This window comes from Colletotrichum lupini, chromosome 1 (genome assembly GCF_023278565.1).
Source record: "Colletotrichum lupini chromosome 1, complete sequence".
NCBI lineage: Eukaryota > Fungi > Ascomycota > Sordariomycetes > Glomerellales > Glomerellaceae > Colletotrichum > Colletotrichum lupini.
This window is the reverse complement of record NC_064672.1, coordinates 1,825,741-1,840,348: the sequence shown is the minus strand read 5'-3', so window position 1 is coordinate 1,840,348 and position 14,608 is coordinate 1,825,741. Positions and strand designations below refer to the sequence as shown.

At 31.0% G+C, this 14,608-nt stretch overlaps 1 protein-coding gene across 1 annotated transcript; it reads right to left on the bottom strand.

Annotated features, from left to right (window-relative positions):
- Nucleotides 1-7,232: 7,232 nt before the first annotated feature.
- Nucleotides 7,233-8,023, bottom strand: CLUP02_00507 (uncharacterized protein; the record flags this gene model as incomplete). The annotated part of the gene is made up of 3 exons (XM_049279555.1): nt 7,233-7,426; nt 7,488-7,789; nt 7,968-8,023. The coding sequence occupies 3 exons, from the start codon at nt 8,021-8,023 to the stop codon at nt 7,233-7,235; spliced, it is 552 nt and encodes a 183-aa protein (XP_049135512.1).
- Nucleotides 8,024-14,608: the final 6,585 nt, after the last annotated feature.

Genomic DNA, 14,608 nt, shown 5'->3' with positions numbered 1-14,608 from the left:
TTTATACTAGCTCTTAGCGCGAGATTATTAATTTTAAAAAATTAATTAAAAAAGCTATTTAGAAATTATAGAGAGCACGAGGCTTAGGAGGCTAGAAGTATATAGGATAGCGGAAATCGGTAATTAATAAAGATCCTAAGACTAATTACCATATCTTTTTATAGTAATATAAACGTCTGCTACTACTATTATTAAAGGAACTGCTAAAACCTACCCTTTTATACTAAACGAAAAGGAGGATCTTAGTAAGTACAATAGCTAGCGATTTAGAAAGGTAGTAATAATTACTAAAAATAGTAAAAACGAGAGTAATAGCGAGATAGCGAGAGGAAGTAGGAATCTCTTAGACCCTAATAAATTCGTTAAGTAATAAAAGTATAGATTTATTATAACTAGCGCGCGGATTAAATATATTCTTATTGAAATTAAATACGCTAATAATTACTAATATAAATATAAGCTAGAGCACGACCCTTAGTAAGTTAAGGTAAAAAAGAAGAGGATAAAACCCGATCCTAAATAAAATCCCAATCCCTTATAAGTAAGTAAATATTAACCTGGATTATTAAGGGACGTAAATATATAAAATCGTAGATTAGCTTAACGATAAGTAAATTAACGCGGTATTAATCTATTTAACTAAGGTTTATAAAAAAAAGGGGCTATAAGAGTAACCCCTATTTTACGAAATCGTAAACGACTTTAGTTACTAACTAAATAAATAGTTCGCGAGCGTAAGCTTAGGAATTATAAAAGTAGTTAATAAATTCCTTTATAAGCGAGGGGTATTATTAACGTAATTATAATCGCGAGAGCTATATAAAATATTAATAATAATAATTATAGAGAAGGAATTCGTGCTATAGAACTAAGTATAGGTTAATAAAGTATATAATCGCTTTAATAAATTTAAAAAAAGGGTAAACGACCTAGATTTCCTCCCTATAATTACTAATAAAAATCTATTATTACAAAAGGATATACTAGGGTAAAATATAGTACTAGAAGTACGATAATCGATAATTCTACTTATTTCGATTTATAACTCGTTACTATTACTAATATAAAATTCGGCGCCGATTAGTTAATAAAAAAGGAAGTAAACGACCCGAAATTATTAATAATACGTAGCGACGTAGGGATCGTATATAAATACTAAAAATCTAGTAGTAAATACGAGATAATTTATAAACTTTAAAAAGATCTTCTTAAAAAAGAAATTATACTCTAGGGGGAAGTATAAGGTTTTATAAAAAACCCTAACGATATTTTATAATTATTACGAAAAAGTCGGAATTAGGGAATACTAATACTATTTAGTAATTAATATTATATTTATAAATAAAGCCTCTAATTATTATTACGAAGCGGTACGTAATTTTAATTAAAACGACTTTTTTAGTATAATTAACGTAATCCGAAGCCGCTTCGAGACTTATAATAAGAACCTAGAGCTCCTATCTAAGTTATGAGCGATTTCTTTTATATCTATAGCTAAGATAATAGAGGGTAAATCGCGAGTAAAGATTTTTAAAGAGCTTATTAATCGAATTAATAAGCTAGCGAAAACCTAGCTAAATAAGGGGATAAACGAGCGGAAAGTTAGATATTTTTATACCGTAGTCTAGCGTATATTAGAAATAAAAATAATATTATACTAAGTACTTAAAAACTACGAGACGCTCTATTCGAGGCTAAGATCTAGTTTTAATATTAAAACGAGAATGCTACGCTAAACCTACTTCTAAGTATATAACGGCCCTTATTAATAATATTAGGTTAATTAAACGTATAATAAAAAAAAAAAGAGGCTAAATACGGTAATTACTAATAAAGAGGCCTAGATTCGTTAAATAGGTAGAGATTTAACTTATGGGTAGGGTAATAGAAAAAGTAATATTATATTTATAAAAAGGATAAATATTAGTTAAGTAACTACTCTAAGGAGGAGCGTATTAAATCGTATAAATAGTATAAAAAGTCGAGGGTAATAAATAGTAAAACTAGCCCTCGTTAGTTTAACTAATTCCTCGTTATATATAAGGGTAGATTAGGGGGTACGGAACTTAATAATAGTAGTTAAAATAGCGGCTTAAAGTATATACCCCCTATAAGAGATTCGGAAAATAAAGAAGATCTTACCCCTTATACTAATAAATTAGATTATAACGAAATCGACGATATTAACTACTCTTTTTTCGCCCCGTTAGCCTTTAGAGGATATATAAGGCTAAACGAATAGAGGGTAGCGGAAGTTCTTAATAAGTAGGCTTTTATTTATAAATAGTAAGAGAAGGTCCCTTAAATAACGAATATAGAGGTAGCTAAAAAGGTAAATTTAATAGGGCCGAAGCCTATTTTCTTAATAATTAAAAAGAAGACGCTATTTTTCTTAATATTTAAAAAAAAAGAATATAATACTAAGTAAATCTAGGGGTAGCTAGAGGGGTCCTTTTTATATTACTTAGATCCTTTAAATACTAAGCTCGTATAAGTATTTTATATAAGTAAAAAGTACGGCCTAGACGATTTCTATAGGATTATCCTAAATACTAGGGTATCGTAATAGTTAACTAAAAAAAAAAGGTAATTCTAAATATTATAAAAGATCGTACTAATAACGCTTAATACGTTAACGGCGGGTATTATAAAGATTAGTTTTAGCCTAAGTAAGGAAATCGTCGCCCTAAGTATAGTAAAAATAGAGATATACTTCGGAACGATAACTTTTTATATTTTACTTATTAATACCCTATTTCTCTTATATCTAAAAGATATAGATTAACTAAGCATTATATTTAATAATACGAGGAACAAAATCTCTAGTAATAAGTACTTCGAAATAGTCGAACGATAATAGGGGTATACGTTTATAAAGCTTACTAACGATACGAAGTTAATTAATTACCTAACGGAAAATAAGCTTAGAAAATTATACCGGAGATTCGGGTACCCGTTAGTTACGAAGCTATATAACTTCCTAAAGTAATTAAGTAATAATAATATCGAAATAGGGGCGCTAAAGTAGTTAATAAAAATATACTATCAATACTAAATAAATACGCAAAGCCTATGCAAATTTAAGTTTAAATTGCGTAATAAGCTTAACTTTAACTAGGAAATCGTCGTCGATATCTTTTACTTAAATAGTCGGCTAGTACTATATATAATCGACGTAGTTATATTTTTTTAAATAAGGCAATTCCTCCGGGATCTATAAGTAAAGATAGTATAAGTAGCCCTACGAAAAAGCTAGATCGATATATACTAGGGACCGCTAGATAGTATTAGAACTAACGCTAATACTAGCTTTAAGTTAGTAAAATTTAGGGATAATATAACGGCCTACGGTATATAGCTAAAAGTCGTACCCGTTAAAGCGCACTATAGCATTAAAAAGGTAAAAAGGGCATACTAGTAATTAAAAAGGGCGTTTAGAATTATTAAAAAGGAAAATCCGGATTCTACTAATAACGAATACCTCTAAATAGTACTTAAATACTATAATAATACTATAGGGCCTAACGGACTTATACTAACGCTATTAGTATTTAGAGTATATTTAAAAACGACCTTAGCCTTATTACCGTTACTAAGCGTAAGCTAACGAGCCTAAGTAGTTAAAAAAGTAATATAAGTACTACGCAAAATAAATATAAAAAAGTAAGTTAACGAGGTAATTACTACGCGCAATAGGCCTAATATAGGGGATAATTTAAATATACTACTAAATTCGGATATATAAATATAATACGAAATTACTTAATAATAAGCTAGGCTATATAAGTTAATTTCCGTTAACGAGCGCTCTTATATAATCGCGAGAAATTATAACTAGCCTCTCGAAATATTAATTATAGTAATTAAACCGTACTATATAAATCCTAACGAGGTAATTTCTAACTTATAAAAAGAAAAAGAGCTAAGGGAAACTATATAACCCGCGGTAGAGGCATAGGAAATTATCCTTAATAAAATCGTCGTAGTAGTACTAATAGACGACGAGGAAAAGGAAATTACTAAAAGGGCACTAATACTACCGGTAAGACGTTATAAAAAACCACGACGGTAAGCCCTAACGCGGCAATTTATTACTAATAACGAGGTAATTAATACCTTCTATATAGCAAAAAAGAAAGCTAATTTCGAGCTAGTAGTTAAACTACGTAAGGAAGGCATAATTATAACTACTAAAAAGCCGTATAAAGGATTAGATCTTATTAAAATAAACACTCTTCGTAATTAAGGGGTCTATCGATTTATCCTATACAACCTAGAAAAATATATAAACCTCTGCATATTTAAATTATAAATAGTTCGTAAAATTAAAAGGAAAAGAATACCCTAGCCGTACGAAAAGTATAGATACGTAATTTAAAAGTATAGCGACGTTAAAAAGGCGACGCTACTTATATAATCGCTTATTATATAGCGCTATAGCTAACGATTAATAATAGTACTAATAGTATCGCTACGAAAGAAGGGATACGAGATTTAGAGCCGTAATATTACCTAGGCATATACCTAATCGGCCATAGGGCTTATAAGGAAAATCCTAGCCTATTTACTAAAGGAAATAGCTAGTAAGTACTTAAAAAGCACGATTATTAAAGTACTTAAGCTACTATATAAGCTCGCAAAATCGGGCACTTATTAATAAGCTACTTACTACGATTTTTATATTAATTAATTATTAATAATTACCTCTATATACGACCCGTGCCTACTAGTTATAGAGTACGAAGGCGATTAATTTAGGATTATTAGAATATAAACTAACGATATATTAAGCTTATTTAATATTAACTTTATTAAAAAAGAGGATAAGAAGCTTTAAAAAGCGGGCTTTATAGCAAAACTAAAAGAGGTCCTTATAATAAATACCCCCCTAGTATTTAACGGCGGGATTTTTATAATTAAAAAGGAAACCGTTATTTTTTAATAAAAGGGGTAGGGCGAGAAGATTAACCTCGTTAATCTAAACGTAACTAACGTTAAAAAGCAGTATAAGGCTAAGCTCGTACGAGGGGTATATATTATAAGTATTTATTAGCCCGAGGTAATTTTTAACTACGCTAGGGTAGCGTAAGTTATAAATTTAATTAAATAAAACGTTAAAATACTTAATAAGTAGCTTAAGTAGTAGTAAATAAATCTCGATCGAGGTCTCGTTTACTACCTAATTAACCTTACGACTAATAAGCTCTACGTCTTTATTAATAAGTTATTTACGAATAATAACGACCTTTTCTCGTAATTAGAATATATTATTATCCTAATTAACGAGAGTATAAGTAAGAGCGAATTTATTATATATAGTAATATAATTTACTACTCGTTAACTAAAAATAAGTGGGTAACGAGAAGTATACTAGCGTCGGAGGTTTATAATATAATTAATAATATTAACCTCTCCTATGCGATTTTAACGACGCTAAAGAAAATTACTAATCGAATTAGCTTTTTATTTATTCTAACGGTTATTTATACTAATTCTTACTCACTATACGAATACCTCGTTAAATTAGGAATAATAAAGGAAATGAGGCTTATAATTAATATTATAGCCCTTAAGTAATTATATAAAAGGCGCAAAATACTTAAGATCCGTTAGATTAATAGTAAAGATAACCTCGTAAACGCTTTTATAAAAGTAGTACTAAATAAGGGATTAGAGTAATTTATAAGTAGCGGAAAAGTTACTATACGAATAGAGGAATAGGTTATACGAAAAGAGGGAAAAGGAGACGACCTAATAAACGGGCCCGAGGTCAAATTATACCTCTAACTATAATAGTTAAATCGATAAAAGAAAGAGAAAGTTAGTATCGGATTAGAAATCTAATTTAACCGCGGCATATAGCCGACTACGCAGGGGCTAATTAGGGGCCCTATTTACGATTATTATAGCCAGCCTAACCTACGGTTAGAACCTCCTTTTTATACCTACTACGTAGATATTCATATAGTTCAATTGATCTCTTCGTCAACTACGGTTCGAACTAACTACCCTATAATAGGGATACCAACAATAGCATTTCGATAAGTGAGGAGCCTAGGGAAACGATCAGGTGTCCAGGAAAGCAATCAACCTACCTCACCTTAGTTGAGATATCGTGACTGGGGTCGAAGACTAATTCAAACGAAGAAGCGTGGTTCCGAATTCATGGGAGCAAAAATTTGTAACGATATCGTAGAGTCCAGGCAATGACTGCTGCGCCACTGGCGAGTGTGTGTAAACCGATGACATCTTCTAAATATTTATCCCCCGATCTCCATAGCTCAAAGATAGTTTGGTAGTGAAACGATCATCAATCAATTACAGAGATTCCTCGACAATGTTGATCCCCGTGATTTTGAAAGGTACGGCTGAAAGGTTGGTGAGGACAATGCAACCTAGTGTGGGAGCACACAATGTTTGTTATCAAGAGACCTTATTGAAAGCTGCCACAGATACGCGCTACTTTCTTAAGCTCTATATATCGTGCTCTTCGAGAAGAAAAAATCGGCCATTTAGACAGCAGATGATCAGACCGCCAGAGATACCGGATTGCCTATCCTTCATGTGAATCTGGCATGCTCGCGGCCACTAAGATTAGTGAACCTGCAAGTACCCACAACCTAGTACAATGGAAAGAAGGACCCGGTGATTCAATACCACTACATCGCTGCTCATGACCCTCGTACTTACATGTATGATGAGAAGGCGTCTTCGCTCTCCAGTAAAGCTGCACTCGATGTGTACCTAGCGTGGGAGTGTTGCAATCGTTATGCGAGAATCAGTGCTTGGTAGCTCAGACATCATGTTCACGTTCAAATCGACATGTGTCAAAAATCGTGAGCCGAGGTCTTCAGTGGGGTGGGCTTCAGCGGCTACAGGGCTTGCAAGGCATCAGTGCGGTGCTGCGGGTACCTTCTCAATTCCAGCTCTACTCTGTCCCCCCAGATGTTGCTATCTGCGCAGGTTGCAATAGTACGGGCTGGAGCTCCGAGCCTGAGAACAGGCGGGTTCTTAGTAACAGAGTCACATGATAGGTAATCTCGAATGTATTTGTAATAATGGCCAACTTGGCCTTGGATGTGCGTAAATGTCAAGTTTCTGCCAATATATAGCCCAGCTCAGACGTGATCGACTCTGGGCAATGAACCCTCCTACAGGCATGAAAGTGGAAATCAAAGTCCGACGCCATTTATATGCAATGAGATGCTCTCGTGATCGTGATCAATCGAACTTACTGTTGGCTGCCAACGTAAGTCTCACTGGTCGCGTCGCCGACAATGACGGTGACGTTGTAGTTGGACAGGGTCGAGGACGAGGAGGCGCCGTACAAGCTATACAGGCCAGCTGAGACAACGTACTTGCCAGCTGCGAGACTAGCAGGGATCGTGACCGTTTCGGTGATGTTGTCGAGAACATTGGACTTTTCTATATCGTGTGTTAGGAAACGGCGGCAAAGTATCAGCGTAGCTGTCTCGAGAAAACATACCAGGTCCGAGGTAAAATGAGCCCAAGACGTTCTGGCCGAGAGTTCCGGGGTAGGCGGAGGCCTCGGGGGCGATTCCAAAGGCAATCGCGATATCCGCGACAGTCTGGATGTAGTTCTCAGTCTCGATGATAGCCTGGACCTCATCACCGGCCTTGACGGTCTCGGGGAAGGCGGTGCCGTAGATGCGAGCGTTGGCCATGGCGAAGAGGCCGGCGGCGGCAGCGAGAGAAGCGCGGAACTGCATCTTGAGAAATTGGGTAGATGTTTGTATTAAGTTTAGTTGATTAGATCGTACAGGGTAGCTGCGATGTTTGGATATATCGGAAGTAAAGTTGCTTAGAGTATGTCTGACTGTAGGGAGAAGGGAATGAAGTAGGCGAGAAGGGGTTTGTCTGATGTTTTTAAGCATTTCCATCACAAACGTCAAATGAACGTTGCAAGAGACCCTTGTCGTCTGTACTCCCATGTCTATTTTCGTACGAGGCGACGTCAGGATCCCCAAAGAATATCTCCGTAGGCGAAAGTCGCCTGGGCATGACATCGTTGGGCGGTCCCGGGTCACCCGTGCCAGCCGAATGCACGGCTCCGACTCAAGCGGGTGGCGCTGCGGCTCGTGTCGCCATCGAAGCAATGTCTCAGAGCATGCTCGATGGCACGGGTAAACGGACTGGGCAGTTGGGCCTAGTGCATGATGTGAGCAGTAAGGTAGTACTCAGTACTCTAGAAATGTTCCTATTCGGTCTATTCTTGGTAGTCACCGCCGTTTCCACGGCGTCCGCCGCGACCAACAAGTCACTATATTTGCCTCGAAGTGCGAGGAGGAGGTAACTTGCCGGGGCGTCGGGTACCGGGAAATTCTGGGGAGAATGCCATGATCGGGGAAAGGGGGTGGGCCACAGGGCGAAGCTGCAGGACACTAATCAAACTTTGGCCAAGTGCTCGACGCTGATCGGGTCGATCTTTATAAATAAAAACAACATTGGTGAATTGGAGGATGACAAAAGCTCGTATATCTCTTGCAAGGAGCCGTACTAGAGATGATGGCATTGGTCCGTTTGAGGCACTGCGCAGTAGTATTAGGGAGTTTGCTTTTTGTTAGTATACACGTAGGCAGGTCAGACCTTTCGGTCGCGACTAGGTCAATAGGTCAGTATAGGTCTATTGTATGTGTATAGGAGGGGAAGATCGTGGGTAGAGCCCGCGGTCCCTTAGTAAGTATAAGTAAATAGAAGGGTCCGTCTATACGGGCCCAGACTACTTACTTATTACCCCTATTTTAACTACTTAATAAGGCCCCTTTTCTACTTCGTAATCTAATATTAATAGTCTTTTATTTTTATAATAAAAAAGGCTAGAATAGGGGCTAGGTCCCCCGTTAATAAGAATTAGTAATAAAATCTATAATTAATCCCCTATTTAAAAATACTTAAAGCCGTATATTAAAATTTTTAATATAGCTTTTATTATAATTATTTATATAAAAATTTTAATATTCCCTCCTTCTAATTACTTCCTAATCCTTTAATATATATAATTTATATACCTAAACTCCTTAAAAATCGTTAAATTTAGCGTAATTAAAAAAGAGCTTTTTATTAATTTAATTACATCCTAAATACGTATATTTCTCTTTAAGCCAAAGCCCGAGAGGTATATACGTTTAATAAATAACTTACCGCTTATAATATATTATTATTTTAATTATATATTACTTATCTTTTTATTTTAATTATAATAATTCTTTTACTAACGAATCGTTCGAGGGACTTATTTAGTATACTTTTTATAAACTTATTAACTAAGCTATCGTTATTATTAATCTAACAGATCTTATAAAGCTCGCGGCGTTTATATAATTACTTAAGTATTATAATATTTATTATAAAGCGCTTTTTTTTTATAATACTTAGCTTAATAAAGTATTTATATAATAAATATGAATCTATATAAATTATAATAAGGATCTTTAAAACGTCGAGTTATTTAGTAATAAGGTCTAGGGTAGTTAAGATAGTATAAGTAACGTTAATATTTATAACTATTTTATAAACTTCTAATATTAATACGCTCTAGGTAATCCTTTTACTTTTTGTAGAGCTATAGTAAATAATATTATTATTAATTATAAAGCTCTTATTAGTCTATTTTTTATTCGTAAGGATAATAATATAACTTAGTTATAAAGTATAATTAGTATTATTGATAAATAACTTATTTATAAAAACGAAGAGTTTAGTTATAATTAGATTTAATAATATAAATATAAGCCCTCGGTCTAAGTAATCTATTTATTATTTAATATAATAGTTTAGCGTAGTATAGTTAATAAATAATAAATCTACTTAGTATTAAGTAATAAACGACGTATTAAAAGCTATTTTTGGTTAGTAAATTAATATAATATAAGTACTTCGAGCTTATTACTTAACGAATTATTATTTAATATTTAATACTAAAGGGTTAACTTACTTAAGCTTCTTCCCTTAGTTCTTTTATCTAAGTACTATATTAATACTTTTTAATAAAATAATCCTATTATTAAAAATAAGCGGCTCGTTAACTAATAATTATTACTTTAGTTTAGTTAATAACTTAGTGCGCTTAAGCTCGGTTTCTTTTTTTTAACTAAAAGTCTTATTTAATAGTTTAATAATATTATTAATCTATATACTAATAATACTAAATAATCCGCTTTTTTTATCGAAATTAATAAGTATAGATCGAACGTAAATATTATTATTTAGAGTATTTTTAAATAATACTTACTATATATTACTTATTAATAAGTATTAGATTTTATAAGACTATATAATAACTATATAATATATAAAATAATACCCTTAGGGTATAAATAACGGATCTAAATTAGTAATTAAGTAAAAACCTTATAATAAAGAGGTTAGTTTAATTATATATATACTTAAGTAATGTTTTATAATTAAATAATATAGCCTTTTTAAATTAGGGTCGGGGCTAGAGCGAGGATTAGTTATTAATTAGTTCTTTAAATTATTAATAATTACGTAAAGATCTCCTTTTTCTCCTCGTTATTATACTTTTATATAACTAAATAAGACTTTTTAATAGGGTTAAGTTTTAGGTTCTTAATTTTATTAATAAATCGAGATTTAAATATCCTTATATTCTTATATTTAGGGCTAAATTAAACGAATTTAATTACCCCTCTCTTTATTAATCCTAAAAGCTCTTTATTAATAGATTTTATAAAAAGTACTCTTAGGGTAATAATAATACCCTTATTACGGAGCTTAATAACTAGCTTAAGATTTACCTCTTTTTTAAATATAAAGTAAGTCGTAGTTATAAAAATATTATTATAGCTATACTATATTAATATTCTTTTAGTCCTCTTATTCCGTAATAAAGGGTTATTATTAATTATAATAACGATCTTATTAAGGACTTTATTTATAATAATACTATTATTAGTTAGTTAGTTAATTATAGGGATTAATAAGCGGTTAACGTACTTTATTATCGTAATTAATAGCTCGGGGTTAACCTCTTTTAAGTATTAAGGTTTAACTATAATAGCTTAAAAACTTATTAAGCTATAAAATAATTTTATTATATAAGTAGTACTATTTATTAAAACGAGCTTAAATAGGCCTTTTTATCCCTTACCTTTTTACTAAACTTTAACGTCTAATTATAATAATAAATTAATAATATAAGAAATATTTAGTTTATTTTAAATAACTAGTACCTCGTTTATTTACTTATTAATATAAAGTCTATAGACTTCCCTTATTACTTTCTTAATTATTTCTATACGTTAAGTAATATTTAGTAACGATAGAAGTTCGTTAGAAGTACGTAAAAAAGCTCTAAAAACGAGGAGTATAAGAACGAGGCTATTCGGGCTAACTATATTATTAACTACTTTAATTATAGCCTAAAGTATAGCCTCTACGCTTATTAATAAGTACTTATTTTAAATAATATTATATACTTTTTTAAGTACTACGTAGTATTTCTTAGCCTTATTAATATTATTATAAACTTTAATAAGTACTTTTTTAACTTTAATAAATATAAATTTAGTAAAAGATTTAAACTCTATAGCGCTAAAGTTCTTATTAATATATATAATAATTTAGTTTAGCGGACCGAGATAGACGTCGATTTAATATAGTTAAAGAGCTTTTTAAATATACTTCGTAATTATATCCGCAAAGAACCTTACTACTTAAAAAGAAGTAGTAGTATTAATAACGTAAAGTACTAGTTAGTTAGTACCCTTATAATTTATTAAGTATTTGTTTTTTTATTCTGCCTTTGCTAGTTGCTCGGGCGGTTCTTAATATTAATTACATAGTATTAATACACAGTATTAATGGATACTCCTAGTATCTCGATAGACTAAATCTATTAAGTATATTACGTTAATTACGACTTTATAATTAAAATTATAATTATTTTATAAAGTGAATTTAAATTAGCTAGGGGTAATAGCGTTAAGTTAGTATTATTAATAAATCTTTATAAGCTTCTCGAGGGCTACGATTTCTATATTATTACTAAACTACTAAAATAGCTTTAAAAAACGAGGAACCGAAAAGTAACTAAAGCGCTAATATAAGTAGCGTAATTCGCCCTTCGTTAAGTAGTTAATAATAGCTTTTTTATTATTAAGGAATAGAAGCTAAAGGTATCCCTATTTATAAATAATAAGTACTATAACATCTCCCTTAATTAGTAAGTTATTAATATTATTAAAATATACTCCTATAAGAGATTAGGTTATAAGTACTTAACTAGCGAGGTTATAATATAGGTATAGGTATATTATAAGACTAAAGCTTATAAAGTCTTTTATAAGGGCTTTGCTTTTTAAAAAGTTCTTTTATAATACGATCCGTATATTAATTACTAAGTTATTAGCGTCTTATTATTAACTATATCCCGAATTTATTATAATTACTCCCCTCTTATATAACTTTAGTCCCTAAAGTTATTACGTAATATCTTCTTTTAACGCTAATAATAAAGCTATTAACGTCGTTATTTATAATAAATTCCGTAAGGTATTAATAATATTCTTTTTTACTTAAGAATAAGGTATTGCTCCTATTTCTTTATTTAACGGATACCTTATTATTATTATTTAGTAATAGCGCGCTAATTAGTTACTAAGTTAGTAATATATATTTATAATAAAACATTCTAACTATCGTAATATATAAGAGCCTACCTAACCTCGCGGTTATTATTATTACTAAGCTATTAAGTATAATAAAAGATTTTCCCCCTGTTACTAGTTGCGTATTTACTTTTTTTTTTTTTTTTTTTAGTAACCGTTTTGCGAATTCTTTTTTATATAACTATACTTCTCTTCTTATAATATTCTAATTCCGTATCGTTTCTTAATTACGACTCTTTTATTATATTATTACTAAGTATCCGCCGAAATATTTACTATTTTGCATATCTAGGATATACTTAATATAAAATATAATTTTAAAAAAGGCTTCTATAGTCTCCGCGGTAGTACTCTTTATATACGCTACTTAGCTAGCTTATATTATAATATCGATAAGCTTATTTATATTACTAGTACTTATATTACTAAGTATATTATTTATTAAATTAATAAGAAGAAGTATTCTGCCGTAAGTTATTAAGTCCTTACTAATCTGTTACTAAAATATTAACTAATAATATTTTTTAAATACCGAAGGAGCTATATAGCGCTGCCTAGTTTACTTAAAATACTTTTATAAAGTTCTATAATACTAAGGAGTAAGGTAGCCTTAACTTTTATAAACGCAGCCGCGTTCTTTATATTTTTAGCTATATTATTAATATATAAGAGAAGGTTACTACTTATATTACTAACTTATTAATAAGTAATAAAGTAAAAAAGGTCTATTTTAAATAGGCTATTCTCTAAGAGCTCGCTACAAACTACGAGTATTTAAATTTATTAATCTTAATTATAATAAGTTATTAATAATCGTTTAGTAAATTTTCTTTTTATTAACTTAGATTTCTCTTCTTAAGCTAGTATCCTTAATACTAATAATAAGACTAAAATTATCTCTTACTTTAGTCGCTTCTAGCTAGCTTATTTTTATAATAATAGCTATATAACCGCTTTATAAAATAACCTTAACGCTCTAACTTAGTATTATAAAAAGACTCCTAAGGGCGTTATTATTATATATATCTAGGAGTTTCCTACTTTCTTTACTTTTTATAAACGCGTTATTAAGTTCTTAATAAATAAAGTACTTATTTATATTATTATTATATATAGCGCTACCCCTATTTCTTATAATCCCAAGACTTAGACTCTTATTAAAAAGCGTACTCTTATTACTAATTATATTCTTAATAATAATAACGAGCGGGACGACTTTAAATTTAAATTTAATAAGTCCTAGCGCGAGGATACTAAATTTAAAGAGCTCGGTAGTAACTTAAAGAATTCTCTTTTTTAATATTATAATAAGCGCTACTACTTTAATATTAATAACTTACTAACCCCTACTTACGACACTCTTTTTAGTATAAACGAGGGTACCCTAGCCCTTAGTTATATTATTTTAAATTTTAATAAGGTTAATATTACGCTCCTCTTATTCTAAATAAAGGCTCTATAATAGCTTAACGAGGCTATTACTTATATTAAAATTAAAGCTACGGGTTATAATAAGTAGTTTAATATTAATAAGTTCCTTATAAATATTAATATTACTAAGGTCCCTTAGCTTAATTAAGACTATAAGAGCGTTATTTTAAATAACGTCCCCTATCCCCGACTTATTATTAATAATAATAGCGTTACGCCCCTTACTTCGCCTCTTACTCTGCCTCTTATTATAGCTCCTATTATACTTCTTATTATAGCTCCCGCTATGCCTCTTATTATACCTCTTATTATAGCTCTTATTATACTTCTTATTATAGCTTTTAGTAATAACTAAGTAGCGAACGCTTTATAAACCGTTATTATTAATATATATAATACTCTGTGCGACTTTAACTACCTCCTTTTTACTTATCGTAGTATTAATAAAGTTAATAGCCTTACTCTAAGTAATTAGCTAAATATATATATAAAGCCTCCCCGCTTCTTACTTACCGAGCGGATTATT